Source organism: Oncorhynchus keta, chromosome 37, assembly GCF_023373465.1.
Source record: "Oncorhynchus keta strain PuntledgeMale-10-30-2019 chromosome 37, Oket_V2, whole genome shotgun sequence".
In the NCBI taxonomy this organism is placed as follows: Eukaryota; Metazoa; Chordata; class Actinopteri; order Salmoniformes; family Salmonidae; genus Oncorhynchus; species Oncorhynchus keta.
This window is the reverse complement of record NC_068457.1, coordinates 25,499,763-25,522,720: the sequence shown is the minus strand read 5'-3', so window position 1 is coordinate 25,522,720 and position 22,958 is coordinate 25,499,763. Positions and strand designations below refer to the sequence as shown.

At 50.3% G+C, this 22,958-nt stretch overlaps 1 protein-coding gene across 2 annotated transcripts in view; it reads left to right on the top strand.

Moving 5' to 3' along the window:
- Nucleotides 1-22,958, top strand: part of LOC127916785 (receptor tyrosine-protein kinase erbB-4-like) — a 419,139-nt gene that overhangs the window by 57,422 nt on the left and 338,759 nt on the right. For both annotated transcript variants that reach the window (XM_052499916.1, XM_052499915.1), the window contains exon 2: nt 15,781-15,967. In XM_052499916.1, the coding sequence (XP_052355876.1) occupies nt 15,781-15,967 (187 nt within the window). The remainder of the gene's footprint in view (nt 1-15,780; nt 15,968-22,958) is intronic.

The window sequence follows — 22,958 nt, the reverse complement described above, 5'->3', positions numbered from 1 at the left end:
CGGTGGGGAGAGGGTAGAGGAGGACGGTGGGGAGAGGGAAGAGGAGGATGGTGGGGAGAGGGTAGAGGAGGCTGGTGGGGAGAGGGTAGAGGAGGCTGGTGGGGAGAGGGTAGAGGGGGATGGTGGGGAGAGGGTAGAGGAGGATGGTGGGTAGAGGGTAGAGGAGGACGGTGGGTAGAGGGTAGAGGAGGATGGTGGGTAGAGGGTAGAGGAGGATGGTGGGGAGAGGGTAGAGGAGGCTGGTGGGGAGAGGGTAGAGGAGGCTGGTGGGGAGAGGGTAGAGGAGGCTGGTGGGGAGAGGGTAGAGGAGGCTGGTGGGGAGAGGGTAGAGGAGGATGGTGGGGAGAGGGTAGAGGAGGATGGTGGGGAGAGGGTAGAGGAGGCTGGTGGGGAGAAGGAAGAGGAGGCTGGTGGGGAGAGGGTAGAGGAGGCTGGTGGGGAGAGGGTAGAGGAGGCTGGTGGGGAGAGGGTAGAGGAGGATGGTGGGGAGAGGGTAGAGGAGGCTGGTGGGTAGAGGGTAGAGGAGGATGGTGGGGAGAGGGTAGAGGAGGATGGTGGGGAGAGGGTAGAGGAGGATGGTGGGGAGAGGGTAGAGGAGGCTGGTGGGGAGAGGGTAGAGGAGGATGGTGGGTAGAGGGTAGAGGAGGCTGGTGGGGAGGGTAGAGGAGGATGGTGAGTGGAGGGTAGAGGAGGCTGGTGGGTAGAGGGTAGAGGAGGATGGTGGGAGAGGGTAGAGGAGGATGGTGGGGAGTGGAGGGTAGAGGAGGAGGCTGGTGGGTAGAGGGTAGAGGAGGATGGTGGGGAGAGGGTAGAGGGGGATGGTGGGGAGAGGGTAGAGGAGGATGGTGGGGAGAGGGTAGAGGAGGATGGTGAGTGGAGGGTAGAGGAGGATGGTGAGTGGAGGGTAGAGGAGGCTGGTGGGTAGAGGGTAGAGGAGGATGGTGGGGAGAAGGTAGAGGAGGCTGGTGGGGAGAAGGGAAGAGGAGGCTGGTGGGTAGAGGGTAGAGGAGGATGGTGAGGAGAGGGTAGAGGAGGATGGTGGGTAGAGGGTAGAGGAGGATGGTGGGGTGAGGGTAGAGGAGGATGGTGGGGAGAAGGGAAGAGGAGGCCATTGAGGGTAGAGGGGGATGGTGGGGAGAGGGTAGAGGAGGATGGTGTGTAGAGGGTAGAGGAGGATGGTGAGTGGAGGGTAGGGAGGATGGTGAGTGGAGGGTAGAGGAGGCTGGTGGGTAGAGGGTAGAGGAGGATGGTGGGGAGAGGGTAGAGGAGGATGGTGTGGGAGAGAGGGTAGAGGAGGCTGGTGGGTAGAGGGTAGAGGAGTATGGTGGGGAGAGGGTAGAGGGGATGGTGGGGAGAGGGTAGAGGAGGATGGTGTGTAGAGGGTAGAGGAGGATGGTGAGTGGAGGGTAGAGGAGGACGGTGAGTGGAGGGTAGAGGAGGCTGGTGGGGAGAGGGTAGAGGAGGATGGTGGGGAGAGGGTAGAGGAGGATGGTGAGTGGAGGGTAGAGGAGGCTGGTGGGTAGAGGGTAGAGGAGGATGGTGGGGAGAGGGTAGAGGAGGATGGTGGGTAGAAGGTAGAGGAGGATGGTGGGTAGAGGGTAGAGGAGGATGGTGGGTAGAGGGTAGAGGAGGATGGTGGGTAGAGGGTAGAGGAGGATGGTGGGTAGAGGGTAGAGGAGGCTGGTGGGTAGAAGGTAGAGGAGGATGGTGGGTAGAAGGGTAGAGGAGGATGGTGGGGAGAGGGTAGGCTGGTGGGTAGAGGGTAGAGGAGGATGGTGGGGAGAGGGTAGAGGAGGGTGGGGAGAGGGTAGAGGAGGATGGTGGGTAGAGGGTAGAGGAGGATGGTGGGAGAGGGTAGAGGAGGATGGTGAGTGGAGGGTAGAGGAGGCTGGTGGGTAGAGGGTAGAGGAGGACGGTGGGGGAGAGGGTAGAGGAGGATGGTGGGGAGAGGGAAGAGGAGGATGGTGGGGAGAGGGTAGAGGAGGCTGGTGGGGAGAGGGTAGAGGAGTATGGTGGGGAGAGGGTAGAGGGGATGGTGGGGAGAGGGTAGAGGAGGATGGTGGGTAGAGGGTAGAGGAGGATGGTGGGTAGGAGGGTAGAGGAGGCTGGTGGGTAGAGGGTAGAGGAGGATGGTGGGAGAGGGTAGAGGAGGATGGTGGGGAGAGGGTAGAGGAGGATGGTGGGGAGAGGGTAGAGGAGGCTGGTGGGGAGAGGGTAGAGGAGGCTGGTGGGGGAGAGGGTAGAGGAGGATGGTGGGTAGAAGGTAGAGGAGGATGGTGGGTAGAGGGTAGAGGAGGATGGTGGGTAGAGGGTAGAGGCGGATGGTGGGTAGAAGGTAGAGGAGGATGGTGGGTAGAGGGTAGAGGAGGCTGGTGGGTAGAAGGTAGAGGAGGATGGTGGGGAGAGGGTAGAGGAGGCTGGTGGGACTGCACTAGTCTTTGTTTGACTGACTGTACAACAGTGTTTTTGCTAATTGCTCGCCATTGTTACGAGAACTGACGCTGCCAAGTCAACGCAATGCGTGATGGGAAGGTGACCCGCTGTGCCTCCGCCTGCGCCTTGGAGCTTTGAGCTTGGTTGTCACGGCAGCAGAGGCAGGTGCCTGTTGATGATTGTGTGTGAGTGTCTGTGTTGGAGATGGAGAATGTAATTTTGCATAGTAGTGTGTCTTCCATTGTAGTCTAACAATGTTCTATTCTACTCTATATCACACAGCGTTATTAGAATTCCATGATTCTAACCACATCTGTGAGAGGAACAACCAGGCCATTGTTTGGGGGATTCCCCTCTATGAATCAATCACAGTTTATTTGTTCAGGGTTTATCTTCTTAGAGCCTGAGAGAACTCTCATCACATTTAAGGTTATTGGCATGAAGGAAAGTACTTTTCTTTAAGCTGCATCTCTCCAGCTGTGTTTTGATTAAAGTCAAGGTGGAGAGAGAGAGGGGGAGAGAGGGAGGGAGGGGGAGGGAGGGAGGGAGAGAGGGAGAGAGGGAGGGAGGGAGAGAGGGAGAGAGGGAGGGAGGGAGGGAGAGAGGGAGGGAGGGAGAGGGAGGGAGGGAGGGAGGGAGGGAGGGAGGGAGGGAGGGAGAAGAAATGCAGGTGCTTCTGTTTATCTTCCCTTGGGTCTTTCTTCTACTCATCCTCTCTTCCCTCTCCTACTGCTACCTTCTTCTCTCTTCCCTCTCCTCCTGCTACCTTCTTCTCTCTTCCCTCTCCTCCTGCTACCTTCTTCTCTCTTCATCTTCTCCTCCTGCTACCTTCTTCTCTCTTCCCTCTCCTCCTGCTACCTTCTTCTCTCTTCATCTTCTCCTCCTGCTACCTTCTTCTCTCTTCATCTTCTCCTCCTGCTACCTTCTTCTCTCTTCAGTGTCTCCTCCTGCTACCTTCTTCTCTCTTCAGTGTCTCCTCCTGCTACCTTCTTCTCTCTTCATCTTCTCCTCCTGCTACCTTCTTCTCTCTTCATCTTCTCCTCCTGCTACCTTCTTCTCTCTTCATCTTCTCCTCCTGCTACCTTCTTCTCTCTTCATCTTCTCCTCCTGCTACCTTCTTCTCTCTTCATCATCTCCTCCTGCTACCTTCTTCTCTCTTCAGTGTCTCCTCCTGCTACCTTCTTCTCTCTTCATCTTCTCCTCCTGCTACCTTCTTCTCTCTTCCCTCTCCTCCTGCTACCTTCTTCTCTCTTCATCTTCTCCTCCTGCTACCTTCTTCTCTCTTCCCTCTCCTCCTGCTACCTTCTTCTCTCTTCATCTTCTCCTCCTGCTACCTTCTTCTCTCTTCATCTTCTCCTCCTGCTACCTTCTTCTCTCTTCAGTGTCTCCTCCTGCTACCTTCTTCTCTCTTCAGTGTCTCCTCCTGCTACCTTCTTCTCTCTTCATCTTCTCCTCCTGCTACCTTCTTCTCTCTTCATCTTCTCCTCCTGCTACCTTCGTCTCTCTTCATCCTTTCCTCATCATCTCCTCCTGCTAGCTACTTCTCTCTTCATCTTCTCCTCCTGCTACCTTCTTCTCTCTTCATCATCTCCTCCTGCTACCTTCTTCTCTCTTCAGTGTCTCCTCCTGCTACCTTCTTCTCTCTTCCCTCTCCTCCTGCTACCTTCTTCTCTCTTCATCTTCTCCTCCTGCTACCTTCTTCTCTCTTCATCTTCTCCTCCTGCTACCTTCTTCTCTCTTCCTCTCCTCCTGCTACCTTCTTCTCTCTTCATCTTCTCCTCCTGCTACCTTCTTCTCTCTTCATCTTCTCCTCCTGCTACCTTCTTCTCTCTTCATCTTCTCCTCCTGCTACCTTCTTCTCTCTTCATCTTCTCCTCCTGCTACCTTCTTCTCTCTTCAGTGTCTCCTCCTGCTACCTTCTTCTCTCGTCATCTTCTCCTCCTGCTACCTTCGTCTCTCTTCATCCTTTCCTCATTATCTCCTCCTGCTAGCTACTTCTATTCCACCTGCAGAAAATATTGATCCGGTGGCTCTCTAAATGCAATTTAAGAGCAGAAGGAAATTAAATAGTGTCAAAGTTTTTAAAAATGTATCCAAAAGAGGGTGGCGAAAAACACAGCAAAGTATTAATCGTTTAATTGAATGAGCTAAATTACACAGCAGAATTATCCCTCCATGTATTTCTTATTTTCTCCCTCTCATCTCTCATCTCTCATCTCTCATCTCTCATCTCTCATCTCTCCCTCTCATCTCTCATCTCTCCCTCTCATCTCTCATCTCTCCCTCTCATCTCTCATCTCTCATCTCTCATCTCTCCCTCTCATCTCTCCCTCTCATCTCTCCCTCTCATCTCTCATCTCTCCCTCTCATCTCTCATCTCTCCCTCTCATCTCTCATCTCTCATCTCTCATCTCTCATCTCTCCTCTCATCTCTCATCTCTCCTCTCATCTCTCATCTCTCCCTCTCATCTCTCCCTCTCATCTCTCATCTCTCATCTCTCATCTCTCTCATCTCTCATCTCTCATCTCTCATCTCTCATCTCTCCTCTCATCATCTCTCCCTCTCTCTCTCTCATCTCTCATCTCTCCTCTCATCTCTCATCTCTCCTCTCATCTCTCTCTCATCTCTCATCTCTCCCTCTCATCTCTCATCTCTCCCTCTCATCTCTCATCTCTCATCTCTCCCTCTCATCTCTCCCTCTCATCTCTCATCTCTCATCTCTCATCTCTCATCTCTCATCTCTCTCATCTCTCATCTCTCATCTCTCATCTCTCATCTCTCATCTCTCATCTCTCATCTCTCATCTCTCTCTCTCATCTCTCATCTCTCCTCTCATCTCTCATCTCTCATCTCTCATCTCTCATCTCTCATCTCTCATCTCTCATCTCTCATCTCTCATCTCTCATCTCTCATCTCTCATCTCTCATCTCTCATCTCTCATCTCTCATCTCTCATCTCTCATCTCTCTCTCTCATCTCTCATCTCTCATCTCTCATCTCTCATCTCTCATCTCTCATCTCTCCCTCTCATCTCTCATCTCTCATCTCTCATCTCTCATCTCTCCTCTCATCTCTCATCTCTCATCTCTCATCATCTCATCTCATCTCCTCTCATCTCTCATCTCTCATCTCTCATCTCTCATCTCTCATCTCTCATCTCTCATCTCTCATCTCTCCTCTCATCTCTCATCTCTCATCTCTCATCTCTCATCTCTCATCTCTCATCATCTCTCATCTCTCATCTCTCATCTCTCTCATCTCTCATCTCTCTCTCATCTCTCATCTCTCATCTCTCATCTCTCCTCTCATCTCTCATCTCTCATCTCTCCTCTCATCTCTCATCTCTCATCTCTCATCTCTCATCTCTCATCTCTCATCATCTCTCATCATCTCATCTCTCATCTCTCATCTCTCATCTCTCATCTCTCATCTCTCATCTCTCCTCTCATCTCATCTCTCATCTCTCATCTCTCTCTCTCATCTCTCTCTCTCTCATCTCTCATCTCTCATCTCTCATCTCTCATCTCTCATCCTCCTCTCATCTCTCATCTCTCATCTCTCCTCTCATCTCTCATCTCTCATCTCTCATCTCTCTCATCTCTCATCTCTCATCTCTCATCTCTCTCTCTCTCATCTCTCATCTCTCATCTCTCATCTCTCATCTCTCTCTCTCATCCTCTCATCTCTCATCTCTCTCTCATCTCTCATCTCTCATCTCTCATCTCTCATCTCTCATCTCTCATCTCATCTCTCATCTCTCATCTCATCTCTCCTCTCATCTCTCATCTCTCATCTCATCTCCTCTCATCTCTCCCTCTCATCTCTCATCTCTCATCTCTCATCTCTCTCTCATCTCTCATCTCTCCCTCTCATCTCTCATCTCTCCCTCTCATCTCTCATCTCTCCTCTCATCTCTCCTCTCATCCTCTCATCTCTCATCTCTCCTCTCATCTCTCTCATCTCTCATCTCTCATCTCTCCTCCTCTCATCTCTCATTTCTCTCTCTCTCTCTCTCTCATCTCTCATCTCTCTCTCATCTCTCATCTCTCATCTCTCCTCTCATCTCTCATCTCTCATCTCTCATCTCTCTCTCATCTCTCATCATCTCTCCTCTCATCTCTCATCTCTCATCTCTCATCTCTCATCTCTCCTCTCATCTCTCATCTCTCATCTCTCATCCCTCTCATCTCTCCCTCTCATCTCTCATCTCTCATCTCATCTCTCTCATCTCTCATCTCTCATCTCTCCTCTCATCTCTCATCTCTCATCTCTCCTCTCATCTCTCATCTCTCATCTCTCATCTCTCATCATCCTCTCATCTCCATCTCTCTCATCTCTCTCCTCTCATCTCTCATCTCTCCTCTCATCTCTCATCATCATCTCTCTCTCATCTCTCTCTCATCTCTCATCTCTCTCTCATCTCTCCCTCATCTCTCTCTCTCTCTCTCATCTCTCATCTCTCCTCTCTCTCTCTCTCTCTCATCTCTCATCTCTCTCTCTCCTCTCTCTCTCTCCCTCCATCTCTCATCTCTCATCTCTCATCTCTCATCTCTCTCATCTCTCCCTCTCATCTCTCATCTCTCATCTCTCATCTCTCCCTCTCATCTCATCTCTCTCTCTCATCTCTCATCTCTCATCTCTCATCTCTCTCATCTCTCATCTCTCCCTCTCATCTCTCCATCTCTCATCTCTCATCTCTCCCTCTCATCTCTCCCTCATCTCTCCCTCTCATCTCTCCTCTCTCATCTCTCTCCCTCTCATCTCTCATCTCATCTCTCCCTCTCATCTCTCCCTCTCATCTCTCATCTCTCATCTCTCCTCTCATCTCTCCTCTCATCTCTCCTCTCATCTCTCATCTCTCTCTCTCATCTCTCATCTCTCATCTCTCATCTCTCCTCTCATCTCTCATCTCTCATCTCTCATCTCTCATCTCTCCCTCTCATCTCTCCTCTCATCTCTCATTCTCTCATCTCTCATCTCATCTCTCATCTCTCATCTCTCCTCTCTCTCTCATCTCTCATCTCTCATCTCTCCCTCTCATCTCTCATCTCTCATCTCTCCCTCTCATCTCTCATCTCTCATTTCTCTCTCATCTCTCATCTCTCATCCTCTCTCTCCTCTCTCATCCCTCTCATCTCTCTCTCTCTCTCATCTCTCATCTCTCTCTCATCTCTCATCTCTCCCCTCTCTCTCTCCCTCTCATCTCTCTCCTCTCATCTCTCCCTCTCATCTCTCATCTCTCTCTCTCTCTCTCATCTCTCCTCTCATCTCTCATCTCTCATCTCTCATCTCTCTCTCATCTCTCTCATCTCTCCCTCTCATCTCTCATCTCTCTCATCTCTCCTCTCATCTCTCCCTCTCATCTCTCTCCTCATCTCTCTCTCTCATCTCTCTCTCCCTCTCTCTCATCTCTCATCTCTCATCTCTCCCTCTCATCTCTCATCTCTCATCTCATCTCTCTCATCTCTCTCTCATCTCATCTCTCTCATCTCATCTCTCATCTCTCATCTCTCTCTCATCTCTCTCATCTCTCATTCTCTCTCTCTCATCTCTCATCTCTCATCTCTCATCTCTCATCTCTCATCTCTCCCTCTCATCTCTCCCTCTCATCTCTCATCTCTCCTCTCATCTCTCATCATCTCTCATCTCTCTCTCTCTCTCCTCTCATCTCTCATCTCTCTCCTCTCATCTCTCATCTCCCTCTCATCTCTCCCTCTCATCTCTCATCTCTCCCTCTCTCTCTCATCTCTCCCTCTCATCTCTCATCTCTCATCTCTCATCTCTCTCTCTCATCTCTCTCTCTCCTCTCATCTCTCATCTCTCATCTCTCATCTCTCCCTCTCATCTCTCCCTCTCATCTCTCATCTCTCATCTCTCATCTCTCATCTCTCATCTCTCCTCTCATCTCTCTCTCTCATCTCTCATCTCTCATCTCTCATCTCTCATCTCTCATCTCTCATCTCTCATCTCTCATCCTCTCATCTCTCATCTCTCATCTCTCCTCTCATCTCTCATCTCATCTCTCATCATCTCTCTCATCTCTCTCTCATCTCATCATCTCATCTCTCATCTCTCTCTCATCTCTCCCTCTCATCTCTCATCTCTCTCATCTCTCATCTCTCATCTCTCATCTCTCATCTCTCATCTCTCATCTCTCATCTCTCATCTCTCTCTCTCATCTCATCTCTCATCTCTCTCCTCTCATCTCTCTCCTCTCATCTCTCTCATCTCTCATCTCTCATCTCTCATCTCTCATCTCTCCTCTCATCTCTCTCTCTCTCATCTCTCATCTCTCATCTCTCTCTCATCTCTCCTCTCATCTCTCCTCTCATCTCTCCCTCTCATCTCTCATCTCTCATCTCTCATCTCTCCTCTCATCTCTCATCTCTCCCTCTCATCTCTCCTCTCATCTCTCATCTCTCATCTCTCATCTCTCCCTCTCATCTCTCATCTCTCATCTCATCTCTCATCTCTCCCTCTCATCTCTCATCTCTCCCTCTCATCTCTCCCTCTCATCTCTCATCTCTCATCTCTCATCTCTCATCTCTCATCTCTCATCTCTCATCTCTCATCTCTCATCTCTCATCTCTCATCTCTCATCTCTCCCTCTCATCTCTCATCTCTCCCTCTCATCTCTCATCTCTCATCTCTCCTCTCATCTCTCCCTCTCATCTCTCATCTCTCCTCTCATCTCTCATCTCTCCCTCTCATCTCTCATCTCTCATCTCTCATCTCTCCCTCTCATCTCTCCCTCTCATCTCTCCCTCTCATCTCTCATCTCTCATCTCTCTCTCTCTCTCTCTCCCTCTCATCTCTCATCTCTCATCTCTCCCTCTCATCTCTCTCCCTCTCATCTCTCTCTCCTCTCATCTCTCCCTCTCATCTCTCATCTCTCATCTCTCCTCTCATCTCTCATCTCTCCTCTCATCTCTCATCTCTCATCTCTCCCTCTCCCTCTCATCTCTCCCTCTCATCTCTCATCTCTCCCTCTCATCTCTCATCTCTCATCTCTCATCTCTCTCTCTCTCCCTCTCATCTCTCATCTCTCCTCTCATCTCTCATCTCTCCCTCTCATCTCTCATCTCTCCTCTCATCTCTCCCTCTCATCTCTCATCTCTCATCTCTCCTCTCATCTCTCATCTCTCCCTCTCATCTCTCATCTCTCCTCTCATCTCTCATCTCTCCCTCTCATCTCTCATCTCTCCCTCTCATCTCTCATCTCTCATCTCTCTCTCATCTCTCATCTCTCCCTCTCATCTCTCCCTCTCATCTCTCATCTCTCATCTCTCATCTCTCATCTCTCATCTCTCCCTCTCATCTCTCATCTCTCATCTCATCTCTCTCCTCTCATCTCTCATCTCTCATCTCTCATCTCATCTCTCATCTCTCATCTCTCATCTCTCCTCTCATCTCTCATCTCTCCTCTCATCTCTCATCTCTCCTCTCATCTCTCCCTCTCATCTCTCATCTCTCCCTCTCATCTCTCATCTCTCCCTCTCACCTCTCATCTCTCATCTCTCATCTCTCATCTCTCCCTCTCATCTCTCATCTCTCCCTCTCATCTCTCATCTCATCTCTCATCTCTCATCTCTCCCTCTCATCTCTCATCTCTCATCTCTCATCTCTCATCTCTCATCTCTCATCTCTCATCTCTCATCTCTCATCTCTCCTCTCATCTCTCATCTCTCCTCTACATTTTACATTTACATTTTAAGTCATTTAGCAGACGCTCTTATCCAGAGTGACTTACAAATTGGTGCATTCACCTTATGACATCCAGTAGAACAGTCACTTTACAATAGTGCATCTAAATCTTAAAGGGGTGGGGATTACTTATCCTATCCTAGGTATTCCTTAAAGAGGTGGGGTTTCAGGTGTCTCCGGAAGGTGGTGATTGACTCCGCTGTCCTGGCGTCGTGAGGGAGTTTGTTCCACCATTGGTGGGCCAGAGCAGCGGACAGTTTTGACTGGGCTGAGCGGGAACTGTACTTCCTCAGTGGTAGGGAGGCGAGCAGGCCAGAGGTGGATGAACGCAGTGCCCTTGTTTGGGTGTAGGGCCTGATCAGAGCCTGGAGGTACTGAGGTGCCGTTCCCCTCACAGCTCCGTAGGCAAGCACCATGGTCTTGCGAGCTTCAACTGGAAGCCAGTGGAGAGAGCGGAGGAGCGGGGTCCCTCTCATCTCTCATCTCTCCCTCTCATCTCTCATCTCTCCCTCTCATCTCTCATCTGTCATCTCTCATCTCTCCCTCTCATCTCTCATCTCTCCCTCTCATCTCTCATCTCTCATCTCTCCCTCTCATCTCTCATCTCTCATCTCTCATCTCTCATCTCTCCCTCTCATCTCTCATCTCTCCCTCTCATCTCTCATCTCTCATCTCTCATCTCTCATCTCTCCCTCTCATCTCTCATCTCTCCCTCTCATCACTAATAATATAAATAATAATAATAATAATCACTCATCTATCATCTCTCCCTCTCATCTCTCATCTCTCCCTCTCATCTCTCCTCTCATCTCTCATCTCTCATCTCTCCCTCTCATCTCTCATCTCTCATCTCTCCCTCTCATCTCTCATCTCTCCCTCTCATCTCTCATCTCTCATCTCTCCTCTCATCTCTCATCTCTCATCTCTCCCTCTCATCTCTCATCTCTCCCTCTCATCTCTCATCTCTCCTCTCATCTCTCATCTCTCCCTCTCATCTCTCATCTCTCATCTCTCATCTCTCCTCTCATCTCTCATCTCTCCTCTCATCTCTCATCTCTCCCTCTCATCTCTCCCTCTCATCTCTCATCTCTCATCTCTCATCTCTCCTCTCATCTCTCATCTCTCCCTCTCATCTCTCATCTCTCCCTCTCATCTCTCCCTCTCATCTCTCATCTCTCATCTCTCATCTCTCATCTCTCATCTCTCCCTCTCATCTCTCCCTCTCATCTCTCATCTCTCATCTCTCATCTCTCCCTCTCATCTCTCATCTCTCATCTCTCCACTGGTGGCTTGTGCTGAACGACTTTCCTTGTGTTGCTAGGCATTGCTAAGCAACAGTTTGAACCGATTCTCTGTCGGTTCTCCATGGTTTGACGTCGGTGCCCGGAGGCTGGCACTGGGAACGGGGCACCATCACCACCACAGCGGGGCCGGGGCCGTCCGCCAGCCTGAGGCTCCTGCAGATCGGTCTAGAGCAGAGCAACGTCCCTGTGGCCCTGCGAAAGCATCCTCGGCAGGCATAGGGATGTTACTGCCGAGCTAATGATGCCGGGGCCAATGATGGATCATATCCGGCCCGGGGCACCAAACACAAGGGTTAGTGTGGGGTCACCCTCGCTGAAAGAGAAACATCACGCCTCACCATTCTTGGGAACCACATCACGAAGCCCCCACAGTAACATCTAATGTTGGAATCATACTTATTCTGTCGGATAATGAAAAAGTCACAGATTTCTAGTGAGTGTTGTTGAATAGTTGTTTGAGTTTGACTATAACCTAATGACAGAATGTTCAGGAGAAAACGTTGAAGTTTGAGAGCATTAAAAGGTTTTCTTACACTTATTCCTGGTAATATGACATGTTATTGGAAAGCATTCCAAAGGAAGTCTCTTATGAATAACGTCTCACTCAAACAGCATTGATACAGATTCTTTGTTGTGTTTTTGTTTTCATTCCCAGTGATTGACACATTATAATCACACTAATAAAACAGTGTTTTGTCTCCTCTTTCTTCTCCTCTGTACATTGTATTTCAATAAAGCCCAAAGTGAGCAGTCCATGACTATACTGACTGACTGACGGACTACTGACTGACTGACTGGACTGACTGAATTACTGGACTGACTGACTGACTGACTGACTGACGGACTGACTGACGACTGACTGACGGACGGACTGACTGACTGACTGACGGACTGACTGACTGACTGACTGACTGACTGACTGACTGAGACTGACTGACTGACTGACTGACTGACTGAATAACTGACTGACTGACTGACTGACGGACTGACTGAATAACTGACTGAATAACGACTGACTGACTGACTGACTGAATTACGGACTGACTGACTGACGGACTGACTGACTGACTTACGGACTGACTGACTGAATGACTGAATGACTGACTGAATGACTGACTGAATGACTGAATAACTGACTGACTGACTGACTGACTGAATGACTGACTGACTGACTGAATGAATGAATTACGGACTGACTGACTGAATGACTGACTGAATGACTGAATAACTGACTGACTGAATAACTGAATGAATGAATGAATTACGGACTAACTGACTGACTAACTTCCCTCAGGAAGGGAAAATACAGCCAGGCATGTGTCCAAAATGTCACCCAATTCCTTTAACAGTGCACTACTTTGGACATGGATCCATATAGGGCTCTGATCAAAAGTAGTGCATTAGTGAGTAAGGTGCCATTTCAGACACACCCAGGGCTTGTTTATAGCTGTCCCTCTCCCTGAGTCTCCCCTCAGGTCAAGACAAATCCAACCAGCTCCTCTCCACCCCGCTCCTAACCAATCAGCAACATCATTACTGACCTGTCTCTACTCATTAAAACCACTCTTTATAACCATCCCATAGCCTCGGACCGTCCCCCCTAACTTTCATTTCAAACAACTTTTCACGTTCCTATACGGACCCCATTAGGAATTCTTATATGAGTAATGTCATGTAACTCCTCCGTTATATCACTGAATATCAATTGTGCCGCGGTGCTGCGGGGCCACTGACAAAATACAAGTGCTTCAGTAAATTTACCGAGAGCCCAGAACCCCAGCCACAACGTTGAATAATTCCGCCATCAAATGGTAAGAGCCTCTCTAGAGATACTTAGCAATTAAATGAGTCTATATTGTGCATGCACTGCCATCCATATGGATCCTATAAGAAATTGTCGGCCATTCGGGCTCCTATAATGTAGTGTTGTGATTGGAGCTGGCAGTGGTGGCTAGTGCAGTGGTGGCTAGTGCAGTGGTGGCTAGTGCAGTGGTGGCTAGTGCAGTGGTGGCTAGTGCAGTGGTGGCTAGTGCAGTGGTGGCTAGTGGTGGCTAGTGCAGTGGTGGCTAGTGGTGGTGGCTAGTGCAGTGGTGGCTAGTGCAGTGGTGGCTAGTGCAGTGGTGGCTAGTGCAGTGAGCGACTGTGTTGCCGTGTCTGGTGTGTGGATGATATCAGTCAGTTGACGTGCTGTGTCAGCGCGTCAGATGTATTTTTAATGACCACAGAGACCCAGGGAGAGGTAGCTGGTGCATAGGGACTGATCTGGGATCAGTATAACCTGCCGTCTGATTTTTACACGGACACACACACCTCCACAAAGTAAAGCCATCCCACTGACTGAACGAAGCCCAGGTCCCGGTAATGATAGCATGTATCAGCTTGCGATTGGCTGTCAGGATGATTGACGGCAGGGCTCCAGAGCTCATTATTTCGCCCAGTGTTATTACAGCTCTGTGATTGGACGTACTTCTAGCCCCCAAGTAAACTGCTTGGCACAAGTAGACAAAGTTTTTATTTTCAACTGGCTTCTCCAAAGCAGCAATCCTGAGCTGAGGACAAGCTGCTGTCTGAAGAAGTGCTCTAAAAAACATCCTCCACCAACTTATTAACAATGAGCCATCATTCAAGATGCCTTTCCTAGCTCAGTACACAATGCTGGCTTATACAAGCAAATATTGTTGAACAGTTCAACACATACACATTTATGTGCAAGATAGATGAAGTAAACAAACACAAATTTGGGGGATAGATGAGGACTAGGTTGATCTACAGGAAGTTTGGGGGGATAGATGAGGACTAGGTTGATCTACAGGAAGTTTGGGGGGATAGATGAGGACTAGGTTGATCTACAGGAAGTTTGGGGGGATAGATGAGGACTAGGTTGATCTACAGGAAGTTTGGGGGATAGATGAGGACTAGGTTGATCTACAGGAAGTTTGGGGGATAGATGAGGACTAGGTTTATCTACAGGAAGTTTGGGGGATAGATGAGGACTAGGTTTATCTACAGGAAGTTTGGGGGATAGATGAGGACTAGGTTTGATCTACAGGAAGTTTTGGGGGATAGATACAGGAAGTTTGGGGGACTGAGGGTTTGATCTACAGGAAGTTTGGGGGATAGCTAAGGACTAGATGAAGGACTAGGTTTATCTACAGGAAGTTTGGGGGATAGATGAGGACTAGGTTGATCTACAGGAAGTTTGGGGGATAGATGAGGAGGACTAGGTTGATCTACAGGAAGTTTGGGGGATAGATGAGGACTAGGTTGATCTACAGGAAGTTTGGGGGATAGATGAGGACTAGGTTGATCTACAGGAAGTTTGGGGGATAGATGAGGACTAGGTTGATCTACAGGAAGTTTGGGGGATAGATGAGGACTAGAAGTTTTGATCTCTACAGGAAGTTTGGGGGATAGATGAGGACTAGGTTGATCTACAGGAAGTTTGGGGGGATAGATGAGGACTAGGTTGATCTACAGGAAGTTTGGGGGGATAGCTAAGGACTAGTTTGATCTACAGGAAGTTTGGGGGGATAGCTAAGGACTAGTTTGATCTACAGGAAGGTTGGGGGGACAGATCCGGACTAGGTTGATCTACAGGAAGTTTGGGGGGATAGCTAAGGACTAGGTTGATCTACAGGAAGTTTGGGGGGATAGCTAAGGACTAGGTTGATCTACAGGAAGTTTGGGGGGATAGCTAAGGACTAGGTTGATCTACAGGAAGTTTGGGGGGATAGCTAAGGACTAGGTTGATCTACAGGAAGTTTGGGGGGATAGCTAAGGACTAGTTTGATCTACAGGAAGGTTGGGGGGACAGATCCGGACTAGGTTGATCTACAGGAAGTTTGGGGGGATAGCTAAGGACTAGGTTGATCTACAGGAAGTTCGGGGGATAGCTAAGGACTAGGTTGATCTACAGGAAGTTTGGGGGGATAGCTAAGGACTAGGTTGATCTACAGGAAGCTTGGGGGACAGATCCGGACTAGGTTGATCTACAGGAAGTCTGGGGGGACAGATCCGGACTAGGTTGATCTACAGGAAGTTTAGGGGGACAGATCAGGTAGTCTGTCGAAGTTGTACTTCAATAAATAGTGGCCTGACTTTGTAAATTGCTCTAACTTTGCCACTCTCTCTCTCGCTCTCGCTCTCTCTTTCTCTCTTTCTGTTTATCTCTTTATTTTTCTCTCTCTCTCTGTCTGCATCCCTCTCTCTTTCTCTCACTCTCTCTTTCTCTCTTTCTCTCTTTCTGTTTCTCTCTCTGCTCTCTCTCTCTCTCTCTCTCTCTCTCTCTCTCTCTCTCTCTCTCTCTCTCTCTCTCTCTCTCTCTCTCTCTCTCCTCTAGTCTATCCGAGAGGTGACAGGCTATGTGCTGGTAGCTCTGAACCAGTTTGACTCCCTGCCCCTGGAGAACCTTCGCATCGTGCGGGGCACCAAGCTTTACGAGGGACGCTACGCCCTGGCCATCTTCCTCAACTACCGCCGCGACGGCTTCTACGGCCTCAGACAGCTGGGCCTTCGCAACCTCACAGGTCAGGGGCCCAGTGCAGACTACTCTAAACTCGCCTGTCTGACTCAGTCACACCATCTTTCCATTTCTCTCACTTCCTCCTTCTCTCTATCTCTCTATCACTTCCTCCTACTCTCTATCTCTCTAGCCTGCTTATTGTTCTGTCTATATCTCTCTAGCCTGCTTATTGTTCTGTTCTTCTCTCCATCTCTCTAGCCTGCTTATTGTTCTGTTCTTCTCTCTATCTCTCTAGCCTGCTTATTGTTCTGTTCTTCTCTCCATCTCTCTAGCCTGCTTATTGTTCTGTTCTTCTCTCTATCTCTCTAGCCTGCTTATTGTTCTGTTCTTCTCTCCATCTCTCTAGCCTGCTTATTGTTCTGTTCTTCTCTCTATCTCTCTAGCCTGCTTATTGTTCTGTTCTTCTCTCCATCTCTCTAGCCTGCTTATTGTTCTGTTCTTCTCTCCATCTCTCTAGCCTGCTTATTGTTCTGTTCTTCCCTCTATCTCTCTATCACTTCCTCCTACTCTCTATCTCTCTAGCCTGCTTATTGTTCTGTTCTTCCCTCTATCTCTCTATCACTTCCTCCTACTCTATATCTCTCTAGCCTGCTTATTGTTCTGTCCTTCCCTCCATCTGTCCATCACTCTTCTTCTCTTGATCTCTCAAACATTTCCTCATGGTCTTATGTTCTATCTCAATCAAAACATTTGCTGAGGGATGGGGCTGGGGGAATGATAACTCTGGCAAAACTCCATGGTTTGCTGAGGGATGGGGCTGGGGGAATGATAACTCTGGCCTCTCCATGGTTTGCTGAGGGATGGGGCTGGGGGGGGAATGATAACTCTGGCCTCTCCATGGTTTGCTGAGGGATGGGGCTGGGGGAATGATAACTCTGGCCTCTCCATGGTTTGCTGAGGGATGGGGCTGGGGGAATGATAACTCTGGCCTCTCCATGGTTTGCTGAGGGATGGGGCTGGGGGAATGATAACTCTGGCCTCTCCATGGTTTGCTGAGGGATGGGGCTGGGGGAATGATAACTCTGGCCTCTCCATGGTTTGCTGAGGGATGGGGCTGGGGGAATGATAACTCTGGCCTCTCCATGGTTTGCTGAGGGATGGGGCTGGGGGAATGATAACTCTGGCCTCTCCATGGTTTGCTGAGGGATGGGGCTGGGGGAATGATAACTCTGGCCTCTCCATGGTTTGCTGAGGGATGGGGCTGGGGGAATGATAACTCTGGCCTCTCCATGGTTTGCTGAGGGATGGGGCTGGGGGAATGATAACTCTGGCCTCTCCATGGTTTGCTGAGGGATGGTGCTTGGGGAATGATAACTCTGGCCTCTCCATGGTTTGCTGAGGGATGGTGCTGGGGGAATGATAACTCTGGCCTCTCCATGGTTTGCTGAGGGATGGGGCTGGGGGAATGATAACTCTGGCCTCTCCATGGTTTGCTGAGGGATGGGGCTGGGGAATGATAACTCTGGCCTCTCCATGGTTTGCTGAGGGATGGTGCTGGGGAATGATAACTCTGGCCTCTCCATGGTTTGCTGAGGGATGGGGCTGGGGGAATGATAACTCTGGCCTCTCCATGGTTTGCTGAGGGATGGGGCTGGGGAATGATAACTCTGGCCTCTCCATGGTTTGCTGAGGGATGGTGCTGGGGGAATGATAACTCTGGCCTCTCCATGGTTTGCTGAGGGATGGGGCTGGGGGAATGATAACTCTGGCCTCTCCATGGTTTGCTGAGGGATGGGGCTGGGGGAATGATAACTCTGGCCTCTCCATGGTTTGCTGAGGGATGGGGCTGGGGGAATGATAACTCTGGACTCTCCATGGTTTGCTGAGGGATGGGGCTGGGGGAATGATAACTCTGGCCTCTCCATGGTTTGCTGAGGGATGGGGCTGGGGGAATGATAACTCTGGCCTCTCCATGGTTTGCTGAGGGATGGGGCTGGGGGAATGATAACTCTGGCCTCTCCATGGTTTGCTGAGGGATGGGGCTGGGGGAATGATAACTCTGGCCTCTCCATGGTTTGCTGAGGGATGGGGCTGGGGGAATGATAACTCTGGCCTCTCCATGGTTTGCTGAGGGATGGTGCTTGGGGAATGATAACTCTGGCCTCTCCATGGTTTGCTGAGGGATGGTGCTGGGGGAATGATAACTCTGGCCTCTCCATGGTTTGCTGAGGGATGGTGCTGGGGGAATGATAACTCTGGCCTCTCCATGGTTTGCTGAGGGATGGTGCTGGGGGAATGATAACTCTGGCCTCTCCATGGTTTGCTGAGGGATGGTGCTGGGGAATGATAACTCTGGCCTCTCCATGGTTTGCTGAGGGATGGTGCTGGGGGAATGATAACTCTGGCCTCTCCATGGTTTGCTGAGGGATGGTGCTGGGGGAATGATAACTCTGGCCTCTCCATGGTTTGCTGAGGGATGGGGCTGGGGAATGATAACTCTGGCCTCTCCATGGTTTGCTGAGGGATGGGGCTGGGGGAATGATAACTCTGGCCTCTCCATGGTTTGCTGAGGGATGGTGCTGGGGGAATGATAACTCTGGCCTCTCCATGGTTTGCTGAGGGATGGTGCTGGGGGAATGATAACTCTGGCCTCTCCATGGTTTGCTGAGGGATGGTGCTGGGGGAATGATAACTCTGGCCTCTCCATGGTTTGCTGAGGGATGGTGCTGGGGAATGATAACTCTGGCCTCTCCATGGTTTGCTGAGGGATGGTGCTTGGGGAATGATAACTCTGGCCTCTCCATGGTTTGCTGAGGGATGGTGCTGGGGGAATGATAACTCTGGCCTCTCCATGGTTTGCTGAGGGATGGTGCTGGGGGAATGATAACTCTGGCCTCTCCATGGTTTGCTGAGGGATGGTGCTGGGGGAATGATAACTCTGGCCTCTCCATAGTTTGCTGAGGGATGGTGCTTGGGGAATGATACCACCAACATATCCATTGACTGAGCTATGGATGCAAAGACTGTCAGTCCTAGATATTTTCATGAAAGGTGTACAAATAAATCTTTGTAAAGCATTAAAAGAGAGTTAAATATGAGGTTATTATAGCCCAAGGCAGCTTAAGCCCATAAGGTGTTTATACTCTTCAAAACCAATGGCTGTACAAATTACCATTGAACAGCAGTGGGTGTCACGGGTTGTGCTTTTACGAAACCAAGCAAATTGTAATAATGTAGAATCTTTAGCTTTGCTAAGTGGCGGAATAGTATCAGAATACACAGAACATGTATTATAATGTCATAGAATAGAAGAATCCTCTGACATTTCTTTTAAAATAAATGTTTGTGTTCAACCTTCGCTTCACACATTTAGACAAGAATGTCGTTCGTTTAGCAGATGCTCTTATGCAGAGTGACTTATAGTTAGTGAATTCATCTTAAGGTAGCTAGGTGGGACAACCACATAGTCTCATAGTAAGTCAAATGTTCCTTAACAAAGTAGTTATCAGAAAAATCAGCGCTAGTAGGCTAAAGGTCAAGTGCGAGTGTTAGTTCACGAAAGGCAAGGGTGATATTTATTATATTTATTTTTGTTATGGGGGGTAGTGGGACAGATCAGGACAAGTAGTTTTTTTCAGGAGGGACTCTGCTGTCCTAGCGTCAGGGGGGCAGAGAAAGAGAGAAAAGCTTGAACTGGAGCGGGAGCTGGCAGAACAGAGTGCTCGGTTTGGGGTGTAGGGTTTAAGCCTAGCCTGAATGTAGGGAGGGGCAGTTCCCCTGGCTGCTCCCGTAGGCAAGCACCATGGTCTTACAGTGGATGTGAACTTCAACTGGAAGCCAGTGTGCGGAAGAGGGGAGAGACATGGGAGAATTTGGAAATGTTGAACACCAGGTGGGTTGTGGCATAAATTGCAGGGGTTTGATGGCACAAGCTTGGAGCCCAGCCAACAGTGAGTTGCAGTAGTCCAGACAGGAGATGACAAGTACCTGGATTAGGACCTGCACCACTTCCTGTGTGAGGTAGTGTCATACTCTGCAGATATTGTAGAGCATGAATCTGCAGTCACTGCTTTGATGTTTGCAGAGAACATCAGGGTGTTGTCCAGGGTCACGCCAAGGTTATTTGCACTCTGGGAGGGGGACACCATTGAGTTGTCAACCGTGATGGAGAGGTCTTGGAGTGGGCAGGCCTTCCTCGGGAGGAAGAGCATCTCTGTCTTGTCGAGGTTGAGCTTGAGATGGTGGCCTGACATCCAAGCAGAGATGCGAGTCGCCACCTGGGTCTCAGAAGGGGGAAGGTAGTTGAGTGTCATACAAATAACAATGATAGGAGAGACCATGTGAAGATATGACGGAGCCGAGTGAATAGAGAGCAAAGGAGAGGGCCTAGAACCAAGCCCTGGGGGACAACAGTAGTGAGAGCATGTGGTGCAGACACAGATCCTCTCCACGTCAGTTGGTAAGAGCGGCCCGCCAGGAATGATGCAATCCAAGAATGTGCAGAGCCTGAGACACCCAGCCCTGAGAGGGTTGAGAGGGGGATCTGATGGTTCACGGTTGTCCAAGGCAGCAGATAGATCTAAGAGGATGAGACACCCAGCCCTGAGAGGGTTGAGAGGGGGATCTGATGGTTCACGGTTGTCCAAGGCAGCAGATAGATCTAAGAGGATGAGACACCCAGCCCTGAGAGATTTGAGAGGGGGATCTGATGGTTCACGGTTGTCCAAGGCAGCAGATAGATCTAAGAGGATGAGACACCCAGCCCTGAGAGATTTGAGAGGGGGATCTGATGGTTCACGGTTGTCCAAGGCAACAGATAGATCTAAGAGGATGAGACACCCAGCTTTGCAGTGAGGGTTGAGAGGGTTCTGATGACCAGTTGAAGCCTGACTGGGTAGATCTAAGAGGATGAGGGATTACCGGTCAGCCCAGTGGTATCTTGAGAGGGGGGGATCAGCCAGTGGTCAGAGGGGACGCAGCCAGTGGTCAGAGGGGACACAGCCAGTGGTCAGAGGGGACACAGCCAGTGGTCAGAGGGGACGCAGCCAGTGGTCAGAGGGGACACAGCCAGTGGTCAGAGGTGGAGGGGCAGCCAGTGGTCAGAGGGGACACAGCCAGTGGTCATGAGGGGACACAGCCAGTGGTCAGAGGGGACACAGCCAGTGGTCAGAGGGGACACAGCCAGTGGTCAGAGGGGACACAGCCAGTGGTCAGATAGAGTGGTCAGAGGGGAAGCCGCGTGTGGTCAGAGGGGACACAGCCAGTGGTCAGAGGGGACACAGCCAGTGGTCAGAGGGGACACAGCCAGTGGTCAGAGGGGACACAGCCAGTGGTCAGAGGGGACGCAGCCAGTGGTCAGAGGGGAGCAGCGTGTGGTCAGAGGGGACACAGCCAGTGGTCAGAGGGGAGCAGCCAGTGGTCAGAGGGGACACAGCCAGCCAGTGGTGGTCAGTGGTCAAGGGTCATTCAGCCAGTGGTCAGAGGGGAGACAGCCAGTGGTCAGAGGGGAAGCCAGTGGTCAGAGGGACGCAGCCAGTGGTCAGAGGGGACACAGCCAGTGGTCAGAGGGGACTTGAGCCAGTGGTCAGAGGGGACACAGCCAGTGGTCAGAGGGGACACAGCCAGTGGTCAGAGGGGACACAGCCAGTGGTCAGAGGGGACACAGCCAGTGGTCAGAGGGGACGCAGCCAGTGGTCAGAGGGGACACAGCCAGTGGTCAGAGGGGACACAGCCAGTGGTCAGAGGGGACACAGCCAGTGGTCAGAGGGGACACAGCCAGTGGTCAGAGGGGACACAGCCAGTGGTCAGAGGGGACACAGCCAGTGGTCAGAGGGGACGCAGCCAGTGGTCAGAGGGGACACAGCCAGTGGTCAGAGGGGACACAGCCAGTGGTCAGAGGGGACGCAGCCAGTGGTCAGAGGGGACACAGCCAGTGGTCAGAGGGGACACAGCCAGTGGTCAGAGGGGACACAGCCAGTGGTCAGAGGGGACGCAGCCAGTGGTCAGAGGGGACACAGCCAGTATTCAGAGGGGACGCAGCCAGTGGTCAGGGATGAGTTGATGAGGGAAGTGAGGAATAGGCAAATACCTCCAGAGTCTGAAGAAGGGAAGAGGGAAAGGGGTTGAGTGGGTAGGTTGTCAGGGGGCCGGACATCACTAGTCACAGGATTTCATCTGGAGATAGAGGGGAGGAAGAGGTCAAGGCGAAGGGTAGTTCTGTGTGAGTGGGACCAGTGGACTCAATAGAGTAAATGGAAAGCGGATGTTGTCAACCTTCTTTTCGAAGTGGTAGACAAAGTGGTCCACAGAGCGGGAGCAGGGAGGGGGAGGAGGTGGAGGGTTAAGGAAGGAGGAGAATGGAGCAGAGAGTTTCCTACCGTTACACCCACCCACAGCTAAAGCCAATTTAATACCCCACTCTTTTAATATATTTTTTTGCACCCGAATGTGATATTTAGACAAATTAAGTCGGACGCCCTTTTGTGCAGGGAGATGAAATGGCTCATGTTTCAGTTAATGAACTGTTCTGTTGACAGAGGAGCTGGCTCAGATGCCAGGTTGTTTTCATGGAGCAGTTTGAACTGTGAGTCACAACGAATGGCCCATGACGTGGCATGTTCTGTAACCAAGGTGAATTAAAGATAGTTGTGCCGTCTGTGGCCTAGTAGTCACACACCTGGAGCTATCAAATGTATCTCATCCCAGAGACCGGGGTTCAATCCCTGCCTCTGCCTTTGGTCCTGAGTCTAGTCTCCTCATCTGTATCTGTATTGTCTCAATAAAGCATCTAAAAGAAGAATGGAATTCTATATTCATTTAATAGACATAAAGTCCCCTGTTTAGGGGACCTGCACGGTTCTGGTACCGGTTCCGACCGGCATTTCCGCTTATAAGTGGATCTGTAGACACCGTAGATTGAAATGGCTTACATTGAGCAGTAGCCCTGGTTCTTACGGACACAGGAGTGTATCTCTTCTGCCTGTTTCACGTAGAATGTGAAATCTGATGCCACTTGAAGCTGGGCTGATGCCACTTGAAGCTGGGCTGATGCCACT